Source organism: Dromiciops gliroides, chromosome 1, assembly GCF_019393635.1.
Source record: "Dromiciops gliroides isolate mDroGli1 chromosome 1, mDroGli1.pri, whole genome shotgun sequence".
Taxonomy (NCBI): Eukaryota; Metazoa; Chordata; class Mammalia; order Microbiotheria; family Microbiotheriidae; genus Dromiciops; species Dromiciops gliroides.
Window position 1 is genome coordinate 626857395 of NC_057861.1, and position 23399 is coordinate 626880793.

General features: G+C 38.4%; 1 protein-coding gene across 1 annotated transcript in view; it reads right to left on the reverse strand.

Moving 5' to 3' along the window:
• The window catches only part of LOC122752958, a 61399-nt gene that overhangs the window by 1986 nt on the left and 36014 nt on the right, over positions 1 to 23399 (reverse strand). The window contains exons 12-21 of the mRNA XM_043999983.1: positions 21112 to 21165; positions 20494 to 20714; positions 19556 to 19632; positions 17980 to 18090; positions 12494 to 12580; positions 9509 to 9562; positions 8323 to 8430; positions 3035 to 3156; positions 1885 to 2007; positions 2 to 41 (exon numbers count right to left, since the gene is read on the reverse strand). Of these exons, the coding sequence (XP_043855918.1) occupies positions 2 to 41; positions 1885 to 2007; positions 3035 to 3156; positions 8323 to 8430; positions 9509 to 9562; positions 12494 to 12580; positions 17980 to 18090; positions 19556 to 19632; positions 20494 to 20714; positions 21112 to 21165 (997 nt within the window). The remainder of the gene's footprint in view (position 1; positions 42 to 1884; positions 2008 to 3034; positions 3157 to 8322; positions 8431 to 9508; positions 9563 to 12493; positions 12581 to 17979; positions 18091 to 19555; positions 19633 to 20493; positions 20715 to 21111; positions 21166 to 23399) is intronic.

Sequence of the window (23399 nt, forward strand, 5' to 3'; positions counted from 1 at the left end):
CTTTGAGACGAAAAACATCAAGTGACTTTGCCCAAGGACACCTAAAAAAAAAGGTAACACAATTATTTTTTCTTTTGATATCTTCACTGATCATGCTATTTTCCCACATAAAATGTGCAAGTTTCAGGATTCAGATTCACAAGACTGACTTACAGTTCAGCCCCGGGAAAGTTTTTTTTTTTTAATTGCATAGAGTTGGGGCAGCTAGATGGCACAGTGGATAGAGCATTGGCCCTGGATTCAGGAGTACCTGAGTTCAAATCCAGCCTCAGACACTTAACACTTACTAGCTGTGTGACCCTGGGCAAGTCACTTAACCCCAATTGCCCCTCACCAAAAACAAAAACAACCCAACACAACTTTCTCTAAACACATCAATCTTTTTTTTTTTTTTGTGAGGCAATTGGGGTTAAGTGACTTGCCCAGGGTCACACAGCTAGTTAAGTGTTAAGTGTCTGAGGCCGGCTTTGAACTCAGGTCCTCCTGAATCCAGGGCCAATGCTCTATCCACTGCGCCACCTAGCTGCCCCCTAAACACATCAATCTTACTGAAAGACTACTAGGCTTTGAATTTTTCTTTTGTTCTATCTGGAAGATGCAGTCTGAATGGAAGAAAAATCCCTTAACTATAATGGGAATGTTTCAAGTAGCAAATTAAGAAAACCAGTTTTGATTCATCTTCTAAACAGAAATAAATGAAAATGAATAGGTTATAAATAAGTCTATTTACTAATTATTAGTCTTCCTTTACATAGGATTAGGAATGAGGAAAGAGCAAGATTCAGCTATACTGTGTGCCAATTAGTGAGAGACTACTTACTTTTTTTAAGATTCAAAGACACCATCAACAAGAAATCAAGTCTTCTCACAAACCCACAGAGTAAGGTCAGTGTTTAGCATTTTAATTCTTTGAAATCCATAAGTATCAGTATCAAAGACAACTAACTTCTCTGAGTCTTATCTTTTTTTTTTTTTTTTTTTTTTTGCTGCGGGGCAATGGGGGTTAAGTGACTTGCCCAGGGTCACACAGCTAGTAATTGTCAAGTGTCTGAGGCCGGATTTGAACTCAGGTACTCCTGAATCCAGGGCCATTGCTTTATCCACTGCTCCACCTAGCTGCCCCCTTGAGTCTTATCTTAAAAAATAATAAAAAGAACATACTCTAAACAAGAATTTTTAAGTTGAAAGAAACAACTTTTTTGGCGGGGAGGGAATTAAATTTTCCCCTCCTTCTCTGTCCCCATAACTCCCCCTCTGCTCAGTCTGGTCTGAAAGAAGTGAGCAGCTGGATTGGCCCCATTGTGCGTAGGGATATTGACTGTCAGAAACATTAGATCAAGGCCTGAACTGCTCCCCACACTCCCCGACCCGAATCCCCCCCATTCCCCCCACCAAAAAAAGTTTTAGGAGCTGCACATTTAGCTGTTTCAGATGGTGCAGAGCACTGCAGCTTGATTTAGCTGAAATCAACTTTAGTTAACTTTGCATAACAGAAAGCCTTTTATAAATGAGACTATCTAGTCTAGAAAAGGCCAACTGATTTATTCTTAGGGGGTTACTAATGAAAATGTAAACTTTTTGTTTCCTAGAAGAACAAAGTTCATAGGATTTAATGGATTCTGGCCTCTGCATATACTAAAGACACAAATATATCAAGGATAATTACTGGTAACCCCCCCCCCCCACACACATCTGTGTTGAATAAATATTTTCAGTTCCCCACCTTCTAACAGCAGAATTAAAAGCACATTTAAAATACATCTTTCTACAGACCAAGAGACTATGCTGCTGCTAAGTCAGAAAGAAATTATCGGTACAACACCATTGGTATAAGTAATTGTTTTTAAATCATTCTATGCTAGAATTAATATTCATGATACTCACTGATTTAAGTTTTCTATTATCACATGTGATAGAAAGATGCCAACAGACTGCAACTGTGAATTCCTGAAGCTCAGGAAAAGGCAGAGTAGCTCCCCAACATAGTCTGGACCCAGGGTTTGCCACCTATTCAAACAAACATCTTAGCATCTAGTCATAGCTTTAAGTTAACCCTACTTGACAAGCTAAGCATCACTTTTGTCTCTCTTACAACATAACAAAAACACCAAGTGCCTCTTTTTTCTTTCCTACAGTGCAACCATTTTGAGGATGCTCAATAAGCACCTATTAATGTTGACAGCAAATACCTTCCAAGTCTATAAATGGGAACTTCTCAGAAAGGTGGGAAGGAATGGGGTAGAAACATAAATGTAAAGTTCATATTACTACTTAGAAAGGCTAAAGAAAGTGATTTTGTTGTAATCAAAAGGCTAATATAATATGTTATCATTACTCTCCCCATTATACAATTTTCTTCATAGGAAAATTACATATATGTATATTTATTGAAATCATAACTCTTTTATATACATCAAGTATATGTATCAAACATATAAATATAAAACATAGTTTCACTGAAATGCTAAATATTTAAATAATTGAAATCTTACCCAACAAACCCTGGATAAGAAAAGCAAGGAAGTACAAAAGCCGTATAATAAAATGGAGTTAATGCATATTGGGCTTGAACTTTAATGAGACAGAAGTACCTTTTATCAGGTAAAAAGCATTTATATAAAAATCACATCTCTTATTTCTATGAATTTATAAGCAACAGAGGCCAGTGACTTGTGAAACAGAAATTACTTATAGCAGAGCAGCTGTGCCTTCTAAGGCCTATTAACAGAATCATGACTCACTCATAACTGTGGAATATAAAAAATTCACAAAGCCTCACAGAAAGCCAATTTTCTCTACACAAAATATTCAAGGTTACATTTCTTCGATTTGGGATGAGGAATAGAAGGAAAGTAAATTTTCTTTCCATGCATCAGAAGACCCCATCCTGAAATAAGTGGCCAGGACAATTGCGTTCATCAACTACCACTTGGCAACAGATTGGTACCAATCATTATCTGATAAGCACCAACTGCTCACTCAGGTTTGCTTTCTGGCATTTTCTAAATGAGTAGTTCAAGGAGGAAAGACTTACAATTTTAGCAGAGTGTGTTTCTGGTAACTCAGATCTCTGGCAATCATACTGACAACATCATGAAGAACAGGCATTTGGTACAAGAGGCCTTCCAAAAATAGCTTTAGTGCCCAGAAATTTTTCTAGGAAAGTTAAAAAAGAAAAATCTAATTCACTGCCATAGGAAATTTTTCATTGTAATTCTCTTTTCCCTTTCCCTTTCTCTCTAACTTAACATCCCATACAGGTAACTGAAGTACCATTTAAGTATATGTCAAGGCCCCCAAAGTGACTCACATTTATAAATAAAAGCATTCACAATGTTCAGTCACCATCAAGGGCTGTGGTAGCTTTAAACATTTATAGGGTCCCCAAAAATCTTTGTGTAGTTGAAGTTTTAAGTTTTAATAGCTTAAAACTTGAGAATTTTTGGGATATCCTCCCCCCAAAAAATGTTTTTAATGTTTTTGGTTTGTTTGATAGCATGATTGCACTTGTATGCCCCTCATTTTATTCTGGGTCTTTGTTTTTTAAATGTGTTTTGTTGGTGGGGCAGATTCAATCTGTTACTTTTTTCTTTTATTGGACTGTTTAGTCCTGAGAGAAAAGACTCTTATTTGGACTCTTCCCAGAGCCCTAAAGGCAGAGAGTGAGTCTGGTTTCAGGTCCTACAGCTTTGTTGCCCAAAACTCCCAGCAGGGGGCTGCCTGGCACACGAGGCTCTGAGGAGCAGAGGCTCCTGGGCCTTAGGCCTGAGTAGGGCCTGGGTTTTGTGGGAGTGGGGCTGGGAGTTCACCTTGAGGTGCCTGAGGTGATTCCCACTTGACTTGGAGCTCAAGCCCTGACTTGAGTTTTGTTTTGAAAGGTTATGTTTACACAAGCACTGTTTAGTGGGAAATGGGGACATTCTTACTCCAGCATAGGGTTGGGGCCTAAGGCCGCAATCTGATTGGTTGATAAATGGAACAATCTGATTGGTCAAACCCCAAGTAAGGTGTTTTTTTTTTCCTCTTCTCTTGAAGATTTATGCATGTTAACACAGCATTGTTCTGAGGAGGAGCCAACATTCTTGCCCAGAATAAGTTATGGCCTGGTATCATAGTCTGTAAAATCTGATTAGTCAACCGGTACCACCTGACTAGTTTCTAGCACTGTGATTGGTCTACTTGGTACAATCTGATTGGTTGTTATTGTTATGCCATGTTGATAGGGTGAAAGTATGTAAATGAGGAATAGTAAAATGCCTTAATGTGATTGGTTGGAGGGGACCCCTTGAGGGATATAAATAGAGGTGAGAGATCTCACTTCAGTGCACTTTCCAGCCCAAGTTACCTTGACTGGATTATGCTTAAGTTCTGCTTTCCCTTTATTTTACCTAGTTAATTTAATACTTCCCATTTTCCCCTCAGTTAAGTAGTCAAGTAATAACCCTCCTCTGCACTTTCCTTTCGTTTGCTAGTTTTTAAAATATAATTTCCTGTGTCCTTTTCTAAAAAAAGAAAAAAAAATATTTTCCCTTCATTCTCTTTATTATTTATCTTCCCCTTTTGTCTGTTTGAGACTTATATTGTTTAATCTGTGGTCCTTATAATTATTTAGGCCTTTAGTGTCTGCATTCTCCATGGAATTAAAACTTATATGGTACCTATTTTAGGCTCCTTCTTCTAAAGTTTCTATATTATTGCCTTGTGGATCTTGCCCCATATGCCCTTTCCCCCATTTCTGTTGTGCCTCCTTCTTAGAAAAAACATTCTTGTAGGTGAAGAAGACTGTCTTCTTATGTTCCCAATCAGTTTATTACTGACTTCTGCCTGCCCCTTGGTTATTTTTTCTCCATTTGCCTCAAAATCTCCACCCTGGATCCATGCCCTTCCACTCTTCTCAGTCACTCTCTCCAGGCTCTCTTTTTTCCTGAGAGACCACAAAGGTTATTTTCCCTTCGTTGTTAGCCCTTAACCTGACTAGGGTACATCACATATTCCTCTCTACCCTCTTCCTCCTCTCAACCCCTTTGTGTCCACTCATTCTGTAATTTAGTCCCACAAAACCTGTGGATTTTCTAATAGGTTAAATGTTATGAGGTTTTATCCATTAGGTTTCAGGCCTGTTTCTCCACTATCTGCTTTCACTCATGACTTTTTGTGTACATTTAGAAAGAAATTTCTTCCAAGGTCTCTGTGTTCATCATATTTCTGTTGCCTTGGGTATTTGAGAAGCAAATAACTTTTTTGTCTGGTTTTCTTTCAAGGAATGTTTCAAATACCTCTTTTTGATCGAATGTTTATCTTTTTTAAGTTTATGGTTAGGCTCAGATTTGCAGGGTAAGTCACCTTAAGTTGCATTACATCTTGAGTTCCTTTACTCTACCGAAGACATTAATTCATTCTTTCTTCTGGTTTTCAGTGGGTTCAGTTCAGTTTTGTGTTATTCAAAATTCAAAATTACAGCTAGGTGGTGAGGTGCTAGGCCTAGAGTCAGGAAGATTCATCTTCCAGAATTCAAATCCAGCCTCAAACGATTACTAGATGTGATCCTGGGCAAATCACTTCACCTTGTTAGCCTTAGTTTCTTCATCTGGAAATGAGCCTGAGAAGGAAATGGTAAACCATTCCAGTATGTTTGCCAAGGAAATCCCAAATGGGGTCATAAAGATCCAGGCATGACCGAAATGACTGAACAACAATAACAAAAATTAAGATTTCCTTTCTATTTGAAGGTCTTTTTCCTGGTTTCTTACAGAATTTGTCATTTGTTAGTGGAATGGTTAAATTTAGCCTCTAGTTACTGTCTTGGAGTTTGCTTCTGGAGGTGATCTGGGGATTCTTTGGACTGGCACTTTTGTTTTCTTTGTTGAGATGGTCTGGGCAGTTTTCTTGTATTATTTTTTTGCATTATGGTGTTCAGGTATTTTGACTTGCCCTCTAATTCTTAAGTTATCTCTATTCATTTTGTGTTCAAGATCAATTAAGTTTTGCTTGTATGGAGACAATGCTTTCCTTTAATGTTACTGCTTTTTGCTTTTCTTTTTCCAGAATGCCCTACATTTCTATATATTTACATTAATTATCTTTCTATTGTTTAGTGAGACCAGCCACTGTGAATTCTTACCATTCAGTTCTCTCTTGCAGCAGTCCCACAAGGTCTTCTGCTTCAGTTATTGGAATAATTTTCCTTTGTCTTATAATACTTGTTCATAGAAGCCCAAATTCTCTAATCTGATTTGGAGGCCACGTGTCCTTTTGCTATTAGCATCTTCCCTGTTGGTTTATCTGCTTATGCTGAAGGTCTTTAATTTAGTTTTCTTTCTCCTGAGACCTTTGGCAATTTCAGTCCTTTTCCCCTTATTTTCCATTATTGTTCTTTGTTTAATCCTCCCCACCTTTGATGGCAGATGCCTTGGAGGCTACATCTCAAAGTGTCTGGTCTCCCTCCATGCTGGGTAACTCATGGTTTATTAGCCTTGGTTCTCTGGCCCAAAGGAATTCTGGGGGATCAGAGGTGGACCCAGCTGAATGCTGGGCTCTTTCCCTCCAGGATTAATAAAGTGACACAAAGGCAAATGCATATGTCCTATCTCCTTTCTCTCTGCTATTCCATTTCCTGGATGATCTCCTTGTCTGATATATAGCCTGAGACCAGCAACTACTCTTCACCTGGAATGCCACCCCCAGAGGCTGGTCCCCTCTTTAGTTCTCCCTGCATCTATGACCTGGAATTAGGCAATGAGCAACAGAGCTGCCGCTTGGCTCCAGTTGTATCACCTATCTTTGAGATGGACTGCATCACTTGGCATTCTTCTGGTCAGATGCCATTCCCAATAACCACAAATCTGTCTTCCTATCCTTACCTAGGCTAGAAAAATTACTTGCTGTCACTTTTTTCTTGTATTTCCTCATCAGAATCAGATCTTGTGCATTTTCTAGATATGTTTAGGAGTTAAGTGGAGACTGCTGTACTTCTTCCTGTCACTCTGCCATCTAGCATGACCCAAGCCCAGTACTTTTATCCAATATACCATATGGATTTTTATACAAATGCATAATAACTACAATGCCAAAGAGCATCTATATGGTGTGATTATAAGACAAGTACAAGTCCTTTAGGGAGGTCAGGAAAAGGAAAATATTTTTTTTTTTTAAAGTGAGGCAATTGGGGTTAAGTGATTTGCCCAGGGTCACACAGCTAGTAAGTGTTGTCAAGTGTCTGAGGCCGGATTTGAACTCAGGTCCTCCTGACTCCAGGGCCAGTGCTCTATCCACCGCGCCACCTAGCTGCCCCAATATCATTTTTTCTAAAGGAGTTTAGTGTTAGTATTTAGGGATCAGAAGAGGCTTCATGGACTTGACATCACTTGAGCTAGTCTTGAAGGATGGTTAGGATTTCAGAAGGCACAGATCTGGGAGAGGGCTAAGAGAAGGGGCAGTGTCTATCTCATCTTGGGCAATGGGACAGAGAGAGAAAGCTAGTTCTGTATGAGGACAGGAGTAGTCCAGTTTGCTGGTACATAGAGTACAAGTAGACTCAGGAGGAAAATCAGTGTAATGAAGGGCCTCCACCGCCAGGATAAGGAGTGTGGATTCATCATGTCATTCCCCTGTTTAAATCCCTCCAAGGGCTCCCTATGGACTACTGTAGTCATGCCTAGTAAAGGTTAATCTGGTAATAGGATAAAGAATGGAATAGGGGGTATTTGTGTATTTGGGGTGGTGGTGAATGCAAGGATGCAGGTAGGAGGAGGCTATTGATTGAAGAATTTCAGTCAGGTAGTAAAGAGAGTCTGAATGCATCATTATGGCAATAGGAATAGAGAGGAAGGAAAAGGGTGGTGACAGGGAATAGTGTAGAGATAGAATTCAAACCTGGTGAAGACTGGATGTGGGCTAAAGGGTTAGGGATTATCTTTGTATTTATGACTGTTAGTACCTGGGTTCAGATTTTTTCTTTTTTAAAGATTCATGCCCATAGGCTGGAAATATAGGGGTTCCTCATAGCCCGATACCACTTTGATCCACACAGGAGTTTTTCCCGGCTCCATTTCTGACCTGGGCTGGTTCATGGCCTCCCAATGCAATATAGTGGTCTCTCACCCCAAGGGATTCATAATATTAATGTCCAACCTAATGTAGAGATTGAAATGGCTTAGGTCAATGCAGCTAAGAACTCCCAAGTTTAAGAAATCTGCCAACCTCATCATCCCTACAGCAGAGATTATAGACATGTGCCACCATGCTTGGAGGTCTTTTGAAAAAGAAAAAAAAAATGGGGGAAATTGCTTTAATCATTTAAGATTCAAAATATTTAGAACTTACCCCAAAAGCTAATATTATTTCAAGAAAAGAAGTCAACCATGGAAAGTCAGTTAGCACCATCTGAAGGGCAGCTTGAATGGTGAGAAGAAAGCAGGCCTCAAGGTTTAGCTAATTAGAAAAACAAACAATAATCAGAGGAAAAGATCCACTACATTCATTCCTCTTTATTAAGCAATGCTGTGAGTGCAAAAGCACCCAGGACCTTATGGGCAAAGTAAATGACAGGTAGGACTCTTTAATCACAGAAACATGAAATAAATCTTGTAACAATTAACATTTATGAAGCACTTTAAGATTGACAAAGGGTGTTCTATTATCTCATTTGATACCCGTAATGACTCTGAGTTAGATAGTACATATTTAGGCCCAGTTTATAGATGAAGTAATTGAGGCTCAGAACTGATTGTAAGTAGAAGGGTCAGGATTCAGTTGAATTCAGCAAACATTAATTGTGTATACAATATGATAGGCCCTGTGTTAGGAAACAAAGACAAAACCAGTCTTCATTTAACACGGAGCTTAAGATTCCTGTAGAGGGGGTAAAACATCTGCAATTAAATCTATACAATGAAATACAAAGTAATTCAGTTTTCAACATTTGTTTTCATAAGATTTTTAGTTCCAAATTTTTCTCCCTCCCTTCCCTCCCCAAGACAGCAAGCAATCTGATATAGGTTATATACATACAATCACATTAAAGAGATTTATGCATTAGTCATGTTGTGAAAGAAGAATCAGAACAAAAGGGAAAAACCTCATAAAAGAAAAAAAACGAAGTGGAAACAGTATAGTTCAATCTGCATTCAGAATCTACAGTTCTTTTTCTCTGCATGTGGAGAACATTTTCCATCATGAGTTCTTTGGAATTACAAAGTAATTAAAAAAGAGGAAGCACTAAAAGAACTGCAGAGGTGAGAGAAGGTTTTGTGCTAACAAGTGGCATTGAAAAGAACTGAGAGAGAAGCTTAATTCTATGAGGTGGAGAGGAGGAAGGGAGTGTCAGATATGGGGCACTACCTAAGCAAAGGAGCAGGGGGTGGGAGCTGAAATGTAGCAAAGGGGAAACCAGTTTAAGCCAATTGCCTGTAAAGGAGTGTCCCTAAAATAAGAAATAAGATTAGACAAGACTATGGAGCCAGATCGTGTGGAAGGCTTTAAGTGCTAAATTGAAAATTTTGTATTTTACCTGGGAGGCAACAAAAACCCATGTCTTCTGCCTCCACATCCAAGTAAAACCAAGCTGCTTCAGCAATGAGAACATGAGAGAAGCACAAAGGGATTGCATGGATTAAATCACCCTTAGCAAGAGATATGATTATATCTTTCCACAGCCTAGAAGTTCTCCCCTGCCCACCAAAGTCTAAATTCCTTGGCTTGGCATTCTGGGCCATCTGTAACTAGGCTCTGATCTATCTTTTCAGACTTCCCTCTCTACTCTCTTTTCTGCATTCTCTTTGCCCAAATTGGACGACTTGCCCCATTCCTGCTGTTCCCACAAACGTGTCTCACTCTTATCTTGTTTCCATGCTTTTGCTCACATATTTCTTTATGACTGCAATACCCTCTCTATCTTTGCCTGTTGAAATTTTTCTCTTTCTTCAAAGCCTGGCTCAAATGCCAATTAAAAGAGAGCTAACAGTGACTTCTTCAAACTACATCTTATTTAGGTTTTTATTTCCTCTATTACCTAACACACAATGCCTTTCACATGTGTGCTTAACAATAAATATGAATGAATCAATCAATACTTATTAAATGCCTACCATGTGCCAGACACTGCGCTAAGTGCTGGGGATAAAAAAAGAGGCAAAAAACAATCCTTGCCTTTAAGGAGTTTACAGCCTCATGGGAGAGACAACATGCTAGCAAACATACACAAAGCAAGCTATATATAGGATTGCCGTTGTTGCTTGTCCTTTGCTCTCAAAAAGGACCATGAACATCAGGGTAATGTCATGACTTACAGTGAATTGGATTTTTTTTTTTAAAGTGAGGGAGGGCTGTGCAAGGTCACCAACCTCACTCTTTCCTCCAGAACTATCTGGGTCCAGTGTCAAGATATAGATCAGGCTGACTGGAGATGGTCCCAAATGTTTTAAGACAATTGGGATTAAGTGAATTGCCCAGGGTCATACAGCTAGTAAGTGTCTGAAGTGAGATTTGAACTCGAGTTCCCCTGACTCCAAGCTCAGTGATTTATTCACTGAGCCACCCAGCTGGCCCTATATATCGGATAAATAGGAAATTATTAACAGAGGGAACTCGAATCAAGAGGGGCTGGGGAAGCCTTCCTCTACAGGAAGGAAACCAACGAGGTCACTAGTCAGAATGGAAGAGGAAGAGCATTCCAGGCATGGGGGACAGTCAGAGAGAATGCCCAGAGCTGGGAGATGTTTCTTGTTCTTGGAACAACCAGGAGGCTGGTGTAACTGGATCAAAAAGTACATGCTGAGATTAAGGTGCAAGACTGGTTAGGCAGGAGGGGATTAGGTTAGGAAGGGCTTTGAATGCCAAACAGAGTATTTTTTATCTGTTTGTGGGGAGACTTAAGGCAGGCAGACCCACAAGTAGGCTGCTGTAATGATCTAGGTGTGAGATGATGAAAGCCTACACTAGAATGATGGCAGTGTCAGAAGAGAGAAGGAGATCTTGCCTTGGCAAGAGTTTGGATATGGAGGATGAGATAGTGAGCAATGCAGGATGACTCCTAGACTACAAACCTATGGACTGGGAGGATGCTGTTGCCCTCCATGCTAACAGTGATGGTAGGAGGGAGGTGGACGGGTGGATTTAGGGGGAAAGATAATGAGTTATTTTGGATATATTGCCTTTAAGATGTTTACAGGATATCCAGTCCAAGATATCTGAAAGGCAATTGGAGATGTGAGATTGGAGTTTAGGAGAAAGACTGGGGCAATTCCCAAGCTTATACATAGTTTAAATATTCAAACTGAGGCCTATGGTATTAAAGATTATTCACTGTTTAACACTGTGACCTCTGTAAAAAGAAATAATTATTAACTATAACTAACCTAACCTGGAAAAATGATAATAATTGGATTTGTGAAAAATTATGATCATATGAAAAATGCTAAGTTTAGAAAAATTATAATTGGGCTGTATGTCCTGCCGCGGTTGCCATTCAAATGTGAAAATATTTTGAATTGACTAGCCTAATTTTGGGGAGACTGATCTATGGAAGACTAATCTGGGGACTGTTGACTGTTGACTAGCTATCTGACTGCTATTATTTTAACGTAGGCCGTTTATAAAGTTCCACCACACTGCTCCACTCCCAAATTGATAAGCAAAATATTAAGAAGCCTCTTAACTAAATAATCAAAGGAGAGTTTATTTATGAGATACTATTTAAAATTAAGAATACAGGGAAATAAAATGTATAACCTGACTGCTTTCCTGCGGTCTCTTTCCCACCTGCTGCCATTTGAACTTCTTGAATACAATAAGGGCCTTAGCCGCCTCCTGCCTCAGGGCATGCTACACTTTCCTTGCTCAGCTACTTTCTTCTAACTCCTCTTAATCTTCACTTTCTCCAACCTGTACCCTGTGCTGACCCTTCTGTGCTCTCCGATGCCTCCTGCCGCCTTTGCTCCTAGTCCTGCATTGCTGTTCTTCTCATCCCTGTCTCTCCTTTCTAATCTCCTCAGCCGCTTGACCTCTTCTCAGCCTCTCTTGCCCGTCCTTGTCCCGAACCCCCTTGTCCATTCCAACCAAAAAACTCTCTAATCTCCTCAACACCCCCCCCCCTCTTAAATTTAAAAGCTAATCCTCCTAGGTCTATATATACACCTTTTCTTCTCTCCACTCAAATCTCGGGGCTGCCTGCACCCCCCACAGACCAAGCTAATCTGCTAGTCAGGGCTGCAGGTGGGGGGTGGGGGTACTCGAGCAGCTCATGCCTCAGCACAGGCTACGCCAGAGCCCAGCATCTCTCAGATACCTCCGCTCAGGTCGGAGGGAGCTGGGGGCTTATTCCCCGCAGCTGTCTGACCCAGCATCTTGCACAGCCCATGGGGCTTTCTCGCTCAGCTGACCCTGAGGGCCTAAGGCTTTCCAATCTCAGCCCAAAGGTAGGGTCCCCAAATCAAAATAAATTTCCACACCTCAAATATCAGAAAACAGAGAAAAAGAGGCAGAATTATAAACTTACAGAACCATAAAATACTTCTGAAGGCAAAGTAACATTGACTTTCAGTTTCAATTCTTCTAAAATGCCAAAGGACACGTCCCACACCATCTGCAACAAAGTCATATGTTGTGGAATTTAGAGCTGGAAAAGACCAAGCATACCATCTAATTTGACCCCTATCATTTTGAAAAAAAAAAATATAAAATTTCCATCCCCCCCCCCATTACAGGTTAAAACAATTTTTAACTTTTTTTTTTTGGTGAGGCAATTGGGGTTAAGTGACTCGTCCAGGGTCACACAGCTAGTAAGTGTCAATTGTCTGAGGCTGGATTTGAACTCAGGTACTCCTGAATCCAGAGCTGGTGCTCTATCCACTGTGCCACCTAGCTGCCCCCAATTTTTAACATTTTAAAAGAAGTTTTGAGTTACAAATTCTATCACTCCCTCCCCTCCTCTCCCCCCTCCCTGAGACCATAAGTAATCAGGTATGGGTTATACAAGTCCAATTATGTAAAACATTTTCATATTAGTCATTTTGTATAAGAAGACACCAATAAAAGAAAAAGAATGGAAGAAAATGAAAAATAGCATGCTTCAGTCTGTATTCAAACAGTATCAGTTCTTTTTCTGGAGATGGATAGTATGCTTCACCATTCATCCTTTAAGACTGTCTTAGGTAGCTAAGTCATTCACAGTTCTTCACTGAACAATTATTGCTGTTAATGTGTAGTGTTCTCCTGGTTCTGCTCACTTTTCTATATATCAGTTTCTAGGTTTTTCTGAAATCTTACTGCTTGTCATTTCTTATAGCACAATAATATTCCATTAAAATTATATACCACAGGGGCGGCTAGATAGCACAGTGGATAAAGCACCGGCCCTGGATTCAGGAGTACCTGAGTTCAAATCCGGCCTCAGACACTTGACACTTACTAGCTGTGTGACCCTGGGCAAGTCACTTAAGCCCCATTGCCCCGCAAAAACAAAACAAAAACAAAAAACAAAAAACAAAACAAAACAAAAAATTATATACCACAGCTTGTTTAGCCATTCCCCAATTAATGAGCATCCCTTTGACTTCCAATTCTTTGCCATGAGAAAAAGAGCTGTTATATTTTTATACAAATAGGTCTTTTTCTCTTTTTTGGGATGTCTTTGGAATATAAACCTAGCAGTGGTATTGCTGGGTCAAAGGGCATGCAGTTTTATAGTCCTTTGAGCATAGTTCTAAATTGCTTTCCAGAATGACAGGATCAGTTCATAGCTCTACCAAGAGTGAATATGTGTTCTAGTTTTCCCACATCCTGTCCAACATTGAACATTTTCTTTTTTTTTTGTCATATTAGCCACTCTGATACATGTGAGGTGGTACATCAGAGCTGTTTTAATTTGCATTTCTCTAAGCAATAGTGATGTAAAGCATTTTTTCATGACTAGATAGCTTTGATTTCTTTGAAAACTGTTCATATCATTTGAATTTTTATCAATTGGAGAATGACTTGTATTTTTATAAATAAGATTCGGTTCTCTATATATTTGAGAAATGAGGCCTTTATCAGAGACACTTGTTGCAAAAATTCTTTCCCAGTTTCCTGCTTTTCTTATAGTTTTGCTAGCATTGGTTTTGTTTGTGTAAAAGCTTTTTAATTTTATATAATCAAAATGATCTATTTTACATTTTAATGCTCTCTGCATTTTCTTTGGTCCTAAATTCTTCCCTAATCCATAAATTTGACAGATAAACTATTTCATGTCCTCCTAATTTGCTTGTTGTTTCACAATCATGTACCTATTTTGGCCATATTTTGGTATACTGTGTGAAATGTTGGTCTATGTCTAGTTTCTGCCATAATGTTTTCCAATTTTCCCAATGACTTTTGCTAAATAATGAAGTTTTGTTCCAAAAGCTTGGATCTTTGGATTCATCATAGATTACTACGGTCATTTACCATAATGTAATTTGTACCTAATCTATTGCATTGATCCACCACTCTATTTCTTAGCCAGTACCAGATCTTTTGATAATTACTGCTTTAAAATTCAGTTTGAGACTACACCACCTTCTTTCACATTTTTATTCTCTTGTTCTTCTAGATGAACTTAATTCTTTTCTAGGTCTATAAAAATAACTTTTTGATAGTTTGATTGGTATGGCACCTAATAGATTAATTTAGGTAGAATTATCATTTTTATTATATTGGCTCGGCCTACCCATGAGCAATGAACATTTTTCCAATTGTTCAGAGATGATTTATGTAGATTTATTTTGTATCTTGCAACTCTGCTAAAGTTGTTAATAATTTCAAGTAGTTTTTAATTTGATTCTCTAGGATTTTCTAAGTGTAACATCATCTTCAAAGAATGATAGTTTTGCTTCCTCACTGCCTATTCTAATTCCTTTAATTTCTTTTTCTTCTCATTGCTATAGCTTACATGCTTTTTTTTTTTTTGGTGAGGCAATTGGGGTTAAGTGACTTGCCCAGGGTCACACAGCTAGTAAGTGTCTGAGGCTGGATTTGAACTCAGGTCCTCTTGAATCCAGGGCTGGTGCTCTATCCATTGCACCACCTAGCTGCCCCTTCTCATTGCTATAGCTAACATTTTTTTTGTGGGACAATGAGGGTTAAGTGACTTGCCCAGGGTCACACAGCTAGTTAAGTATTAAGTGTCTAAGGCCGGATTTGAACTCAGGTCCTCCTGAATCCAGGGCCAGTGCTTTATCCATTGTGCCACCTAGCTGCCCCTATAGCTAACATTTCTAGTACAATATTAAATAACAGACATGATAATGGGTATCCTTGCTAGTCTGACTGTACTAGGAAGGCCTCTTGCTTGTCCCTGTTACAGATAATGCTTGCTGATGATTTTAGATAAATATTACATATCATTTTAAGATAAGCTCATTTATTCCTATGCTGTCTAGAGTTCTTGTTTTTGTTTTGTTTTGGTGAGGCAATTGGGGCTAAGTGACTTGCCCAGGGTCACACATCTAGTAAGTGTTAAGTGTCTGAGGCCGGATTTGAACTCAGGTACTCCTGACTCCAGGGCTGGTGCTCTATCCACTGCGCCACCTAGCTGCCCCTGTCTAGAGTTCTTAATAGGAATGGGTGCTATATTTTGTCAAAGGCTTTTTCTTTTCTTTTTTTTTTTTTAGGATTGGGATTTTATTTTAAAAAGGTAAAGCTATTGAAAACAAAATAAAACCAAAAACCAAAGGCTTTTTCTATATCTATTGAGGTAATCATATGATGTTTTTGTTGGTTTTGTTATTTCTATGGTCAATTATGCTGATAATTTTCCTAATATTGAATCAGCTCTGCATTGCTGGTATAAACCCACCTGGTCATAGTGTATGATCCTTGTGATATATTGTTGTAATCTCTTTGCTAGTATTCTATTTACATTTTTTGGATCAATACTCATTAGGGAAATTGGTCTAGAAATTTTTTCTGTTTTGGCTCTTCCTTGTTTAGATATCAGCGCTATATTTGTGTTGTAAAAGTAATCTGATAGGATTCTTTCTTCACTCATTTCCCCAAATAGTTTATATAGTATTGGGATTAATTGTTCTTTAAATGTCTGAGAGAATTCACTTGTGAATCTATCTGATTTGGTCTTGGGGATTTTTTCTTAGGAAGTTCAACAATGGTTTGTTCAATTTCTTTTTCTAAGACTGAGTTATTTATGTATTTCTTCTTCTGTTAATCTGGGCAATATATATTTTTGTAACTATTTATCCATTTTATTTAAATTGTCAAATTTATTGGCATATAATAGGGCAAAATATTTCCTAATGATTGCCTTAATTTCCTCCTTATTGGTGGTGAATTCATCCCTTTCAGTTTTGATACTACTAATTTCATAATTTAGTTTTCTACTTTCCTTTTTTTTTTCATAAAACCAGCTTCTAGTTTTATTAGGTCAAAGGTTTTCTTAGTTTTAATTTGATCAATCTCTCCTTTGATTTTCAGGATTTCCAATTTGGTGTTTAATTAGGGATTTTTAATTTGTTCTTTTTCTAGTTTTTCATTGCATGCCCAAGTCATTGATCAACTTTTTCTCTATTTTATTGATGTAAACAATTAGAGATAGAGAATTTCCCAAGTATTGCTTTGGCTGCATCCCATAAATTTTGGTATATTGTCTCATTGTTGTAATTTTCTTTGATGAAATTGATTCTATTTTCTCTTTGACCCACTTATCGTTTAGTTTCCAATTAGTTTTTAATCTCTCCATTGTCCATTGAATATAATTTTTATTGCATTATGATCTCAAAAGGATTCATTTACTATTTCTGCTTTTCTGCATTTGGTTGTGAGGTTTTTAATCTGTAGGTGTAGGTGTGATATACTGCTGAAGAAAAGGTATATATTCCTTTCCATTCCCATTCAGTTTTCTCCAGTGATCTATCATATCTAACTGTCCAGAATTTTATTAACCTCCTTAACTTCTTTTGTTTATTTTTTGTTTAGATTTATTGAGTTCTGACACAGGGAAATCGAAGTCCCTCTACTAGTATAGTTTTATTATGTAAAATAATAAAAATGAGTTACTCCTGTAACTCATTCAGCTTTTCCTTTAAAAATTTAAATGCCACACCATTTGGTGCATATATTTAGTATTGGGATGACTTCATTGTCTATGGTACCTTTCAGGAAGAAAGATAGTTTCCTTAAAGCAATCCTGTGTATTATATAGGGCAGGTGTTATTTTCTCCATTTTAGAGATAAGGAAATTGAGGCTCAGAACAGTAAGTGGCTTGCACACGATCATACAACCAGTAAATGTTGGAGGTGACAATAGAATTGACGTCTTCTTGATTCAAGACCCTTTAAAAAAATGTTACAATACATATCTAAATTATATTTTTCTGCTGGCTTGTACTATTATTTCTTTCTTTCTTTTTTTTTTTTTTAGTGAGGCAATTGGGGTTAAGTGACTTGCCCAGGGTCACACAGCTAGTAAGTGTTAAGTGTCTGAGGCCGGATTTGAATTCAGGTCCTCCTGACTCCAGGGCAGGTGCTCTATCCACTGCGCCACCTAGCTGTCCCTTGTACTATTATTTCTGAGGCTGTATGTATACATTTTAGATTCTGACCCTTATTCATGATGCCCCATGGTACACCCAGGACTGTATCACAGGCAGGGACTCACACAAACTGGGAGGCTGAGAGAGCAATGGGTACAAGAGCATAAGCAAGTATCTGAATATATCAGGTAGCTCAAGAAATTTAAAAGAACCAATCTTTCCTGAAAATAACATACTCCAGCCTATTTTCTACAGGTTGCATCTACCAGGCTTATTAAATTAGGCCACACCTGCACATTCAAATTACCTTTGGAGCAACTAGTACCTAAATGTTCAGTTCCAAGCTAAAACTAAAAACAAATAAACTTGACCATTATTCAGAGAAACCTTGGGAATGTCTATGCTGCTTTTAAATTTGAAGTATCAATTTAGGCCACCCCCAGGATACTAGCTTGTTTCTTTGAAGATTAAAAGTTACCTGTCTGAAGGAAGGTGATGGTTCTCTCAGTGTGAGAGTAGTTAGGAGGCCATTCTGTTCCAAAATAGGACTACTGCCCAAAATCGTGATGAGTGCACTCCAGCATCTTGACTGAAAAACAGGAGTTTTAATCAACATAAAACTGCAAAGCTCTCAAAAACTTACAAAGGATTTTGAAAAATAAAAAGGTGGAAGAGTGAGTAAGGCTGGGGCTACAAATGATCATCTTCACAACATATACTAAATAAAAAATAGTACTGTATTTCTCATGAAGTTTCCTTCTCTCCCCAAAGATATTAGAATTTAGGTATTTGGAGGGTGAAATGGGAGAAACAATGGAAAAGGCTCAGAGGAGGATTTTTGGAAGCAGGTGTTGCAACATGTCTGTTTAAAAAAACTGACTTTCCCCGCATAATACCTCTGTGTGAAGGCAGCACAAAAGTCGGTTGATCCACCAAGCTTAGTGACTATCTTGTGTTTTCATTGATAAAGGGAACCCTAAGATGAAGAGACTCCTGCCCCCAGTGCATTTCAGCCTCTTCTTTGTGACCTCTAATCTCAGAGCTGCCCAGAGCACACCAAGGCTCACTTTGAGGTACACATCTGGTGTGTCTGAGGCAGGACATCAAGCAGGGAACTGTACTGAGTAGACATATACAGTGCTCCCTAGGGTTTGCAATACATATTCTTTTCTTAGGGAAGAGTATCATGCCTATTTACAGAAGAGGAAGAAACAAGCTCAGAGAGTTTCAATGACGACTTTGCCCAGGACTAAAGCCATCTGTGTAAGAGGGCAGAAAGAGCTAGCCACCTTAATTCTTCTTTTCATTTAGGGCTTACTTTTCAGCAGGGGAGAAAACAGAGTAAAACTGGTCAGTAGTGTGGGAAAATAATGGGATTTGGAGATACTCAAAGGCTCACCTGGAGATTAATCTAAACTGATTGAATTGAGAGTGATTGATTTTGCTGATTAGCCTACTTCAAGTTAACTAGATTGTAACCACATCTGGCTGGCCCTTAAGTAGGTATTGTTTTCAGAAGCTAAGGACTGCCTCTGCTCCAGACCTATAAAAAGTTTCCACACTCAGTCTGAGGGGAGTTCATGATTGAAGCAGGCTCGTGGCAGAGGACTTGAGGAAGAACCCGACTAGGATGGAACTCTAGGCTAGATAGGCCTTTTCTTAACTTTCTGAACTCCATGTGAATACCTGGTATGCTTTAATAGATGCTTAATGCCCAAAGACTAGTGCTAAAGCTTCTAATTTAAGGTGACCACACATTTAGATTTTAAACATCACAGTAGCAACTTCTGAATTATAATAAGGAATGAGAGACTGGAATGGAAACTCAAACTTCTTGATTCCTAAAGCCTGTACCAATCTATTTCTGTGGCTGTGACAAAAAGAATTATCATAAAATCTAGTTTGGGTAAACATGAGTAGAGTTAAAACAAATATTAAGTATGCCACATCATTAAATGTTGAAACTAGATTTCATTTTTGCAAATTGTAAGGACTAGTCCACAGTAAGTATGAATATCATATGAAGCATGAATAAGTATGAATGGAGTTCTTACATTTCTGTACAAGGACTGATTGTTGTAGAGTACTCGGAGGGCCTGCTTAATTAGAACAGAACATTTTACAGGAGAACCTGGAGGAAGAGTTGAAAAACAAAATCACAGAACTGGCCTTAAAAAAGACAACATACTCTCTCACCTTTAAAAAAAAAATCCATACAAGTAATCTACTTAGCAAAATGCCTAACTCCTTCATAATTTATTTAAGGAACAAACGGTCATTTTAAATAGGAGATTGTAATTGTTCCAGTCTGTCTCAACTGCAGCAGTTTAAAGGGACCATGTGGAATGGAGAGGTTCAGATGAAGCTGTGAGTAGACACAAAGAACATCAAAGGTGATCAATCCCCACTCCCCCCCGCCCCCAATACATAAGGATGTACTTAAAAAAACAAATGTCTCTGGCCAGAGAAACTATACCCAGCTGAGAGTTGGGACACTGAGGGTAGTAGTTTGCTAAGAAGCAAAGGTGATCTAAAAAGGAAGGCTTAAAGATACCACAGAACTGTCTAATCACAGAATGTCAGAATAGAAGGAACCTTAGAAATCACCTACTGTATTTCAACCCCCTCATTTTTTGAGAGAAAACTGAGGTCCAGAGAGGGGAATGATTTACTTGAGGTCATGCAACCAATAAGTGGCAGAAATGGGACTATGTGGCCAATTTCACAATTTTGATGAATGCTTGGTCATATCTCTTATGCCACCTTTGATATGGACATGACACACACACAAATGCACACAGAGTGTAGATTATATATATACACATATATCATATACAATATACATGACCCATGCCCTGCACAATATATTTCACCCTCTGTAATACTATTTCAACATAAGCCATAAAAGGAGAGACATCCCAATGCACCAAAACCTATATCGAATATCACACCCAAAGCATGTGTAACAATGTGGGAGGATATCAATGCTCACCTACGTTCAAAATCCACATCTCAGAATCCTGGAAGTCTTTCCCTGAAGGGATGCTTCCTGTCCAGAACATTTTCAGGTAGCTCTCAAACTGCAAGGGTGAAAGCCGGCAGGCCGTGCAGCATGCTAGGTTGTTGATGGGAAGTAGTAACGAGTATGCAGCACTAGTGAAATCGCCACTTTTGCACAAGTATAAAGGAATCTTGTCTCTAAGAGCCTTTAACCTATGTAAAAGTTGCTTCCTTTAAAATTAAAGTTCTCAAAGGTATAAGAAGAGTGAAAATATATTTAGTGTCTAAAATATGCATAGAATCTACACAACTCTTATCAACAGGTAAGACCCCTTCATGTTAAAGGATTTGGGCAACTTTTTTTTTTTTTTTTGCGGGGCAATGAGGGTTAAGTGACTTGCCCAGGGTCACACAGCTAGTAAGTGTCAAATGTCTGAGGCCAGATTTGAACTCAGGTCCTTCTGAATCCAGGGCCAGTGCTTTATCCACTGCGCCTCCTAGCTGCCCTCCCCCCTCCCAATTTGGGCAACTTATAATTAGATCTTGAATGTAACTGCATACAAAATAGGATCACATGTCTATTTGGAGGGACAGACGACTTCTTTCTTACCCAACACCTTCATTACACTTTACTGCTCTCAAATAGCGAACTAGTTCTTTGTACCTAAATGGGGGTGGGGGGGTGGGGAAGAAAAACACAAATACTTTCTTATATCCTGTTTTCAGTTGTTTAAAAAGACAGAGGAAGAATTTCAATTTTGCGTCTGGTATTTTCCTGCCATAGTTTACAACTCTATAGACATTTCAATATATTACTGGAAAAAAGTTTATCCAAACTAAGAATGGTTGTATTTAATGTCAATCTGACAATATGTAAAAAAAAAAGAAAAGAAAAAAAGAAACGTCAATGGTTAAAATCAACATTCTATCAAAAAGCTTAAAATCTATTAAAGTATAAGGGAATTTTAGAACTGGAAGGGGACTTAAAGAACATAGAGCCAAACTTTTTTATTTTACAGATGAAGAAACTGAGGCCCAGAAGTGAAGGGCATATGAACTTTATTTTTAATTTTCTTTTTTACAATGAGCTTAATCATCAAACACAAATATTCTAATATACGAAAAAGAATAAAAAAAGGATTGCATAAGAAACCTTAAAATTCTGTTAGGTTTATTGAATTTAACCAAATAATAACAAAACTTCCCTGTTTATGTATCTGAAAGGTCCATTTACAAGGTTAAAAATTCAGATCTCCTGAATTCTAGTCCTTTGCCCCTTCTACTGAATCACCTTGTTTCTTCAACTGTTTATAACTGATTGTTTCTTATCACTGATTATAAAAAGCAACCACTTTCATGAAAGCATGTCAAATAAAAATTCTCCTCCTCTCAGTAACCCCCTTTCAAAGGAAAACTTCAAGGAAATCCTATGAATCCAAATGACATCCCAAGTCTCCCTATCTGTTCTCAAGGACAGCAGTTACATACTAACATTTTAAAACCTTTAGAAAATTGTACTTTTGATGAACTCTTCTGAAAAGGTCTCTTACAGCACTGGTAATACACTTAAAATATCTGCCCACTTAAAAGTTCTCTGCTCCATAGGCTATCATTCTTCACACCCCAAGCTGCTTATTTTTTCCAAAAGATGAAGAATAAATCCAATTAATTAAATACATAGCATAAAATGAAAAAGTTTCTGCCTTCAAGAAGATTACAGATTTGGAATGATGGAAAGCAAAGGTGTAAAGACTTAAGTGAAAGTGAGTGAAATGATATTAAACTGGTTCAACCAAAGTAGAAAAGCTGATTAGCATCATGGCCAAAAAAAAAAAAAAAATAGACCCCCTTTCCAAAACTGTGTTAAAATACAAATTTGGGGTCTTTAATATTTGTAATGAAGGAATAGACTTTTTCTTTTTTCTTTTGCACGTCACCATCTTTGGATTGTGGGGTCACAGGGGAAGAGTCAGCCATTATATCTCCACTACCATCTTAATTTTGGCTTTCCATCCTGCAGACACCTAGAATCTTGGAGCCCAATTTTCTCTCCTCAATTTATCCTATATATAATTTGCCTCATTAATTTTTCCTAAATTCAGCTGTCATTAGGTCATTCTTCTTCTTCTTCTTTTGTTTGTTTGTTTTTTTTAGTTTAGTGATGCAATTGGGGTTAAGTGACTTGCTCAGGGTCACACAGCTAGTAAGTGTTAAGTGTCTGAGGCCGGATTTGAACTCAGGTACTCCTGACTCCAGGGCCGGTGCTCTATCCACTGCGCCACCTAGCTGCCCCAGGTCATTCTTCTTCTTAAAAACCTTCCATGGCTGCCCATTGCTTAGAGGACATGAAGTCTCAATTCCTTAGCTAGTCATCCAAAGGCTTCTAGTCCACTGTGAGAAATAATTATTAGTAACTGATTTCTTGGGGGACCCCAGTGATCTCGCCTTCTTTCTCAAGTGCTTTCTCCTTTCCCACTACTAAAAGGCAAGCTCTCCTTGAGAGATTCCATCAGATCTCTTCATCTTGGTCAGGCCCAACCCAAGCTCACAAGGAATCATGGATGGGAGCTAGATCAATTTATCTATATAGCCGAAGGTTTCTCCATTCAGGGTGGGAGTCAACTGGGGATCCCCCTGCTCCCCACTGAAGAAGAGGACCTAAGAGTGGAGATAATCTCTCTGAGGGTCAATTTTTGGCCTCATTGACCACCTATTGTTTCAAGGGTATATAAGCTCTGTGCTCCATCACCATGATGTCTTTGGTCTGAGAGAGAAATGGTTATAGACCTCATTTTACCAATAACCCGCCGGCCTTATTAATAAAATAAATTACCCAGAAACTATGTCTCTCATATTTTTTAATCATCACACTATTCTTAACCAGAATGGTAGATAGTA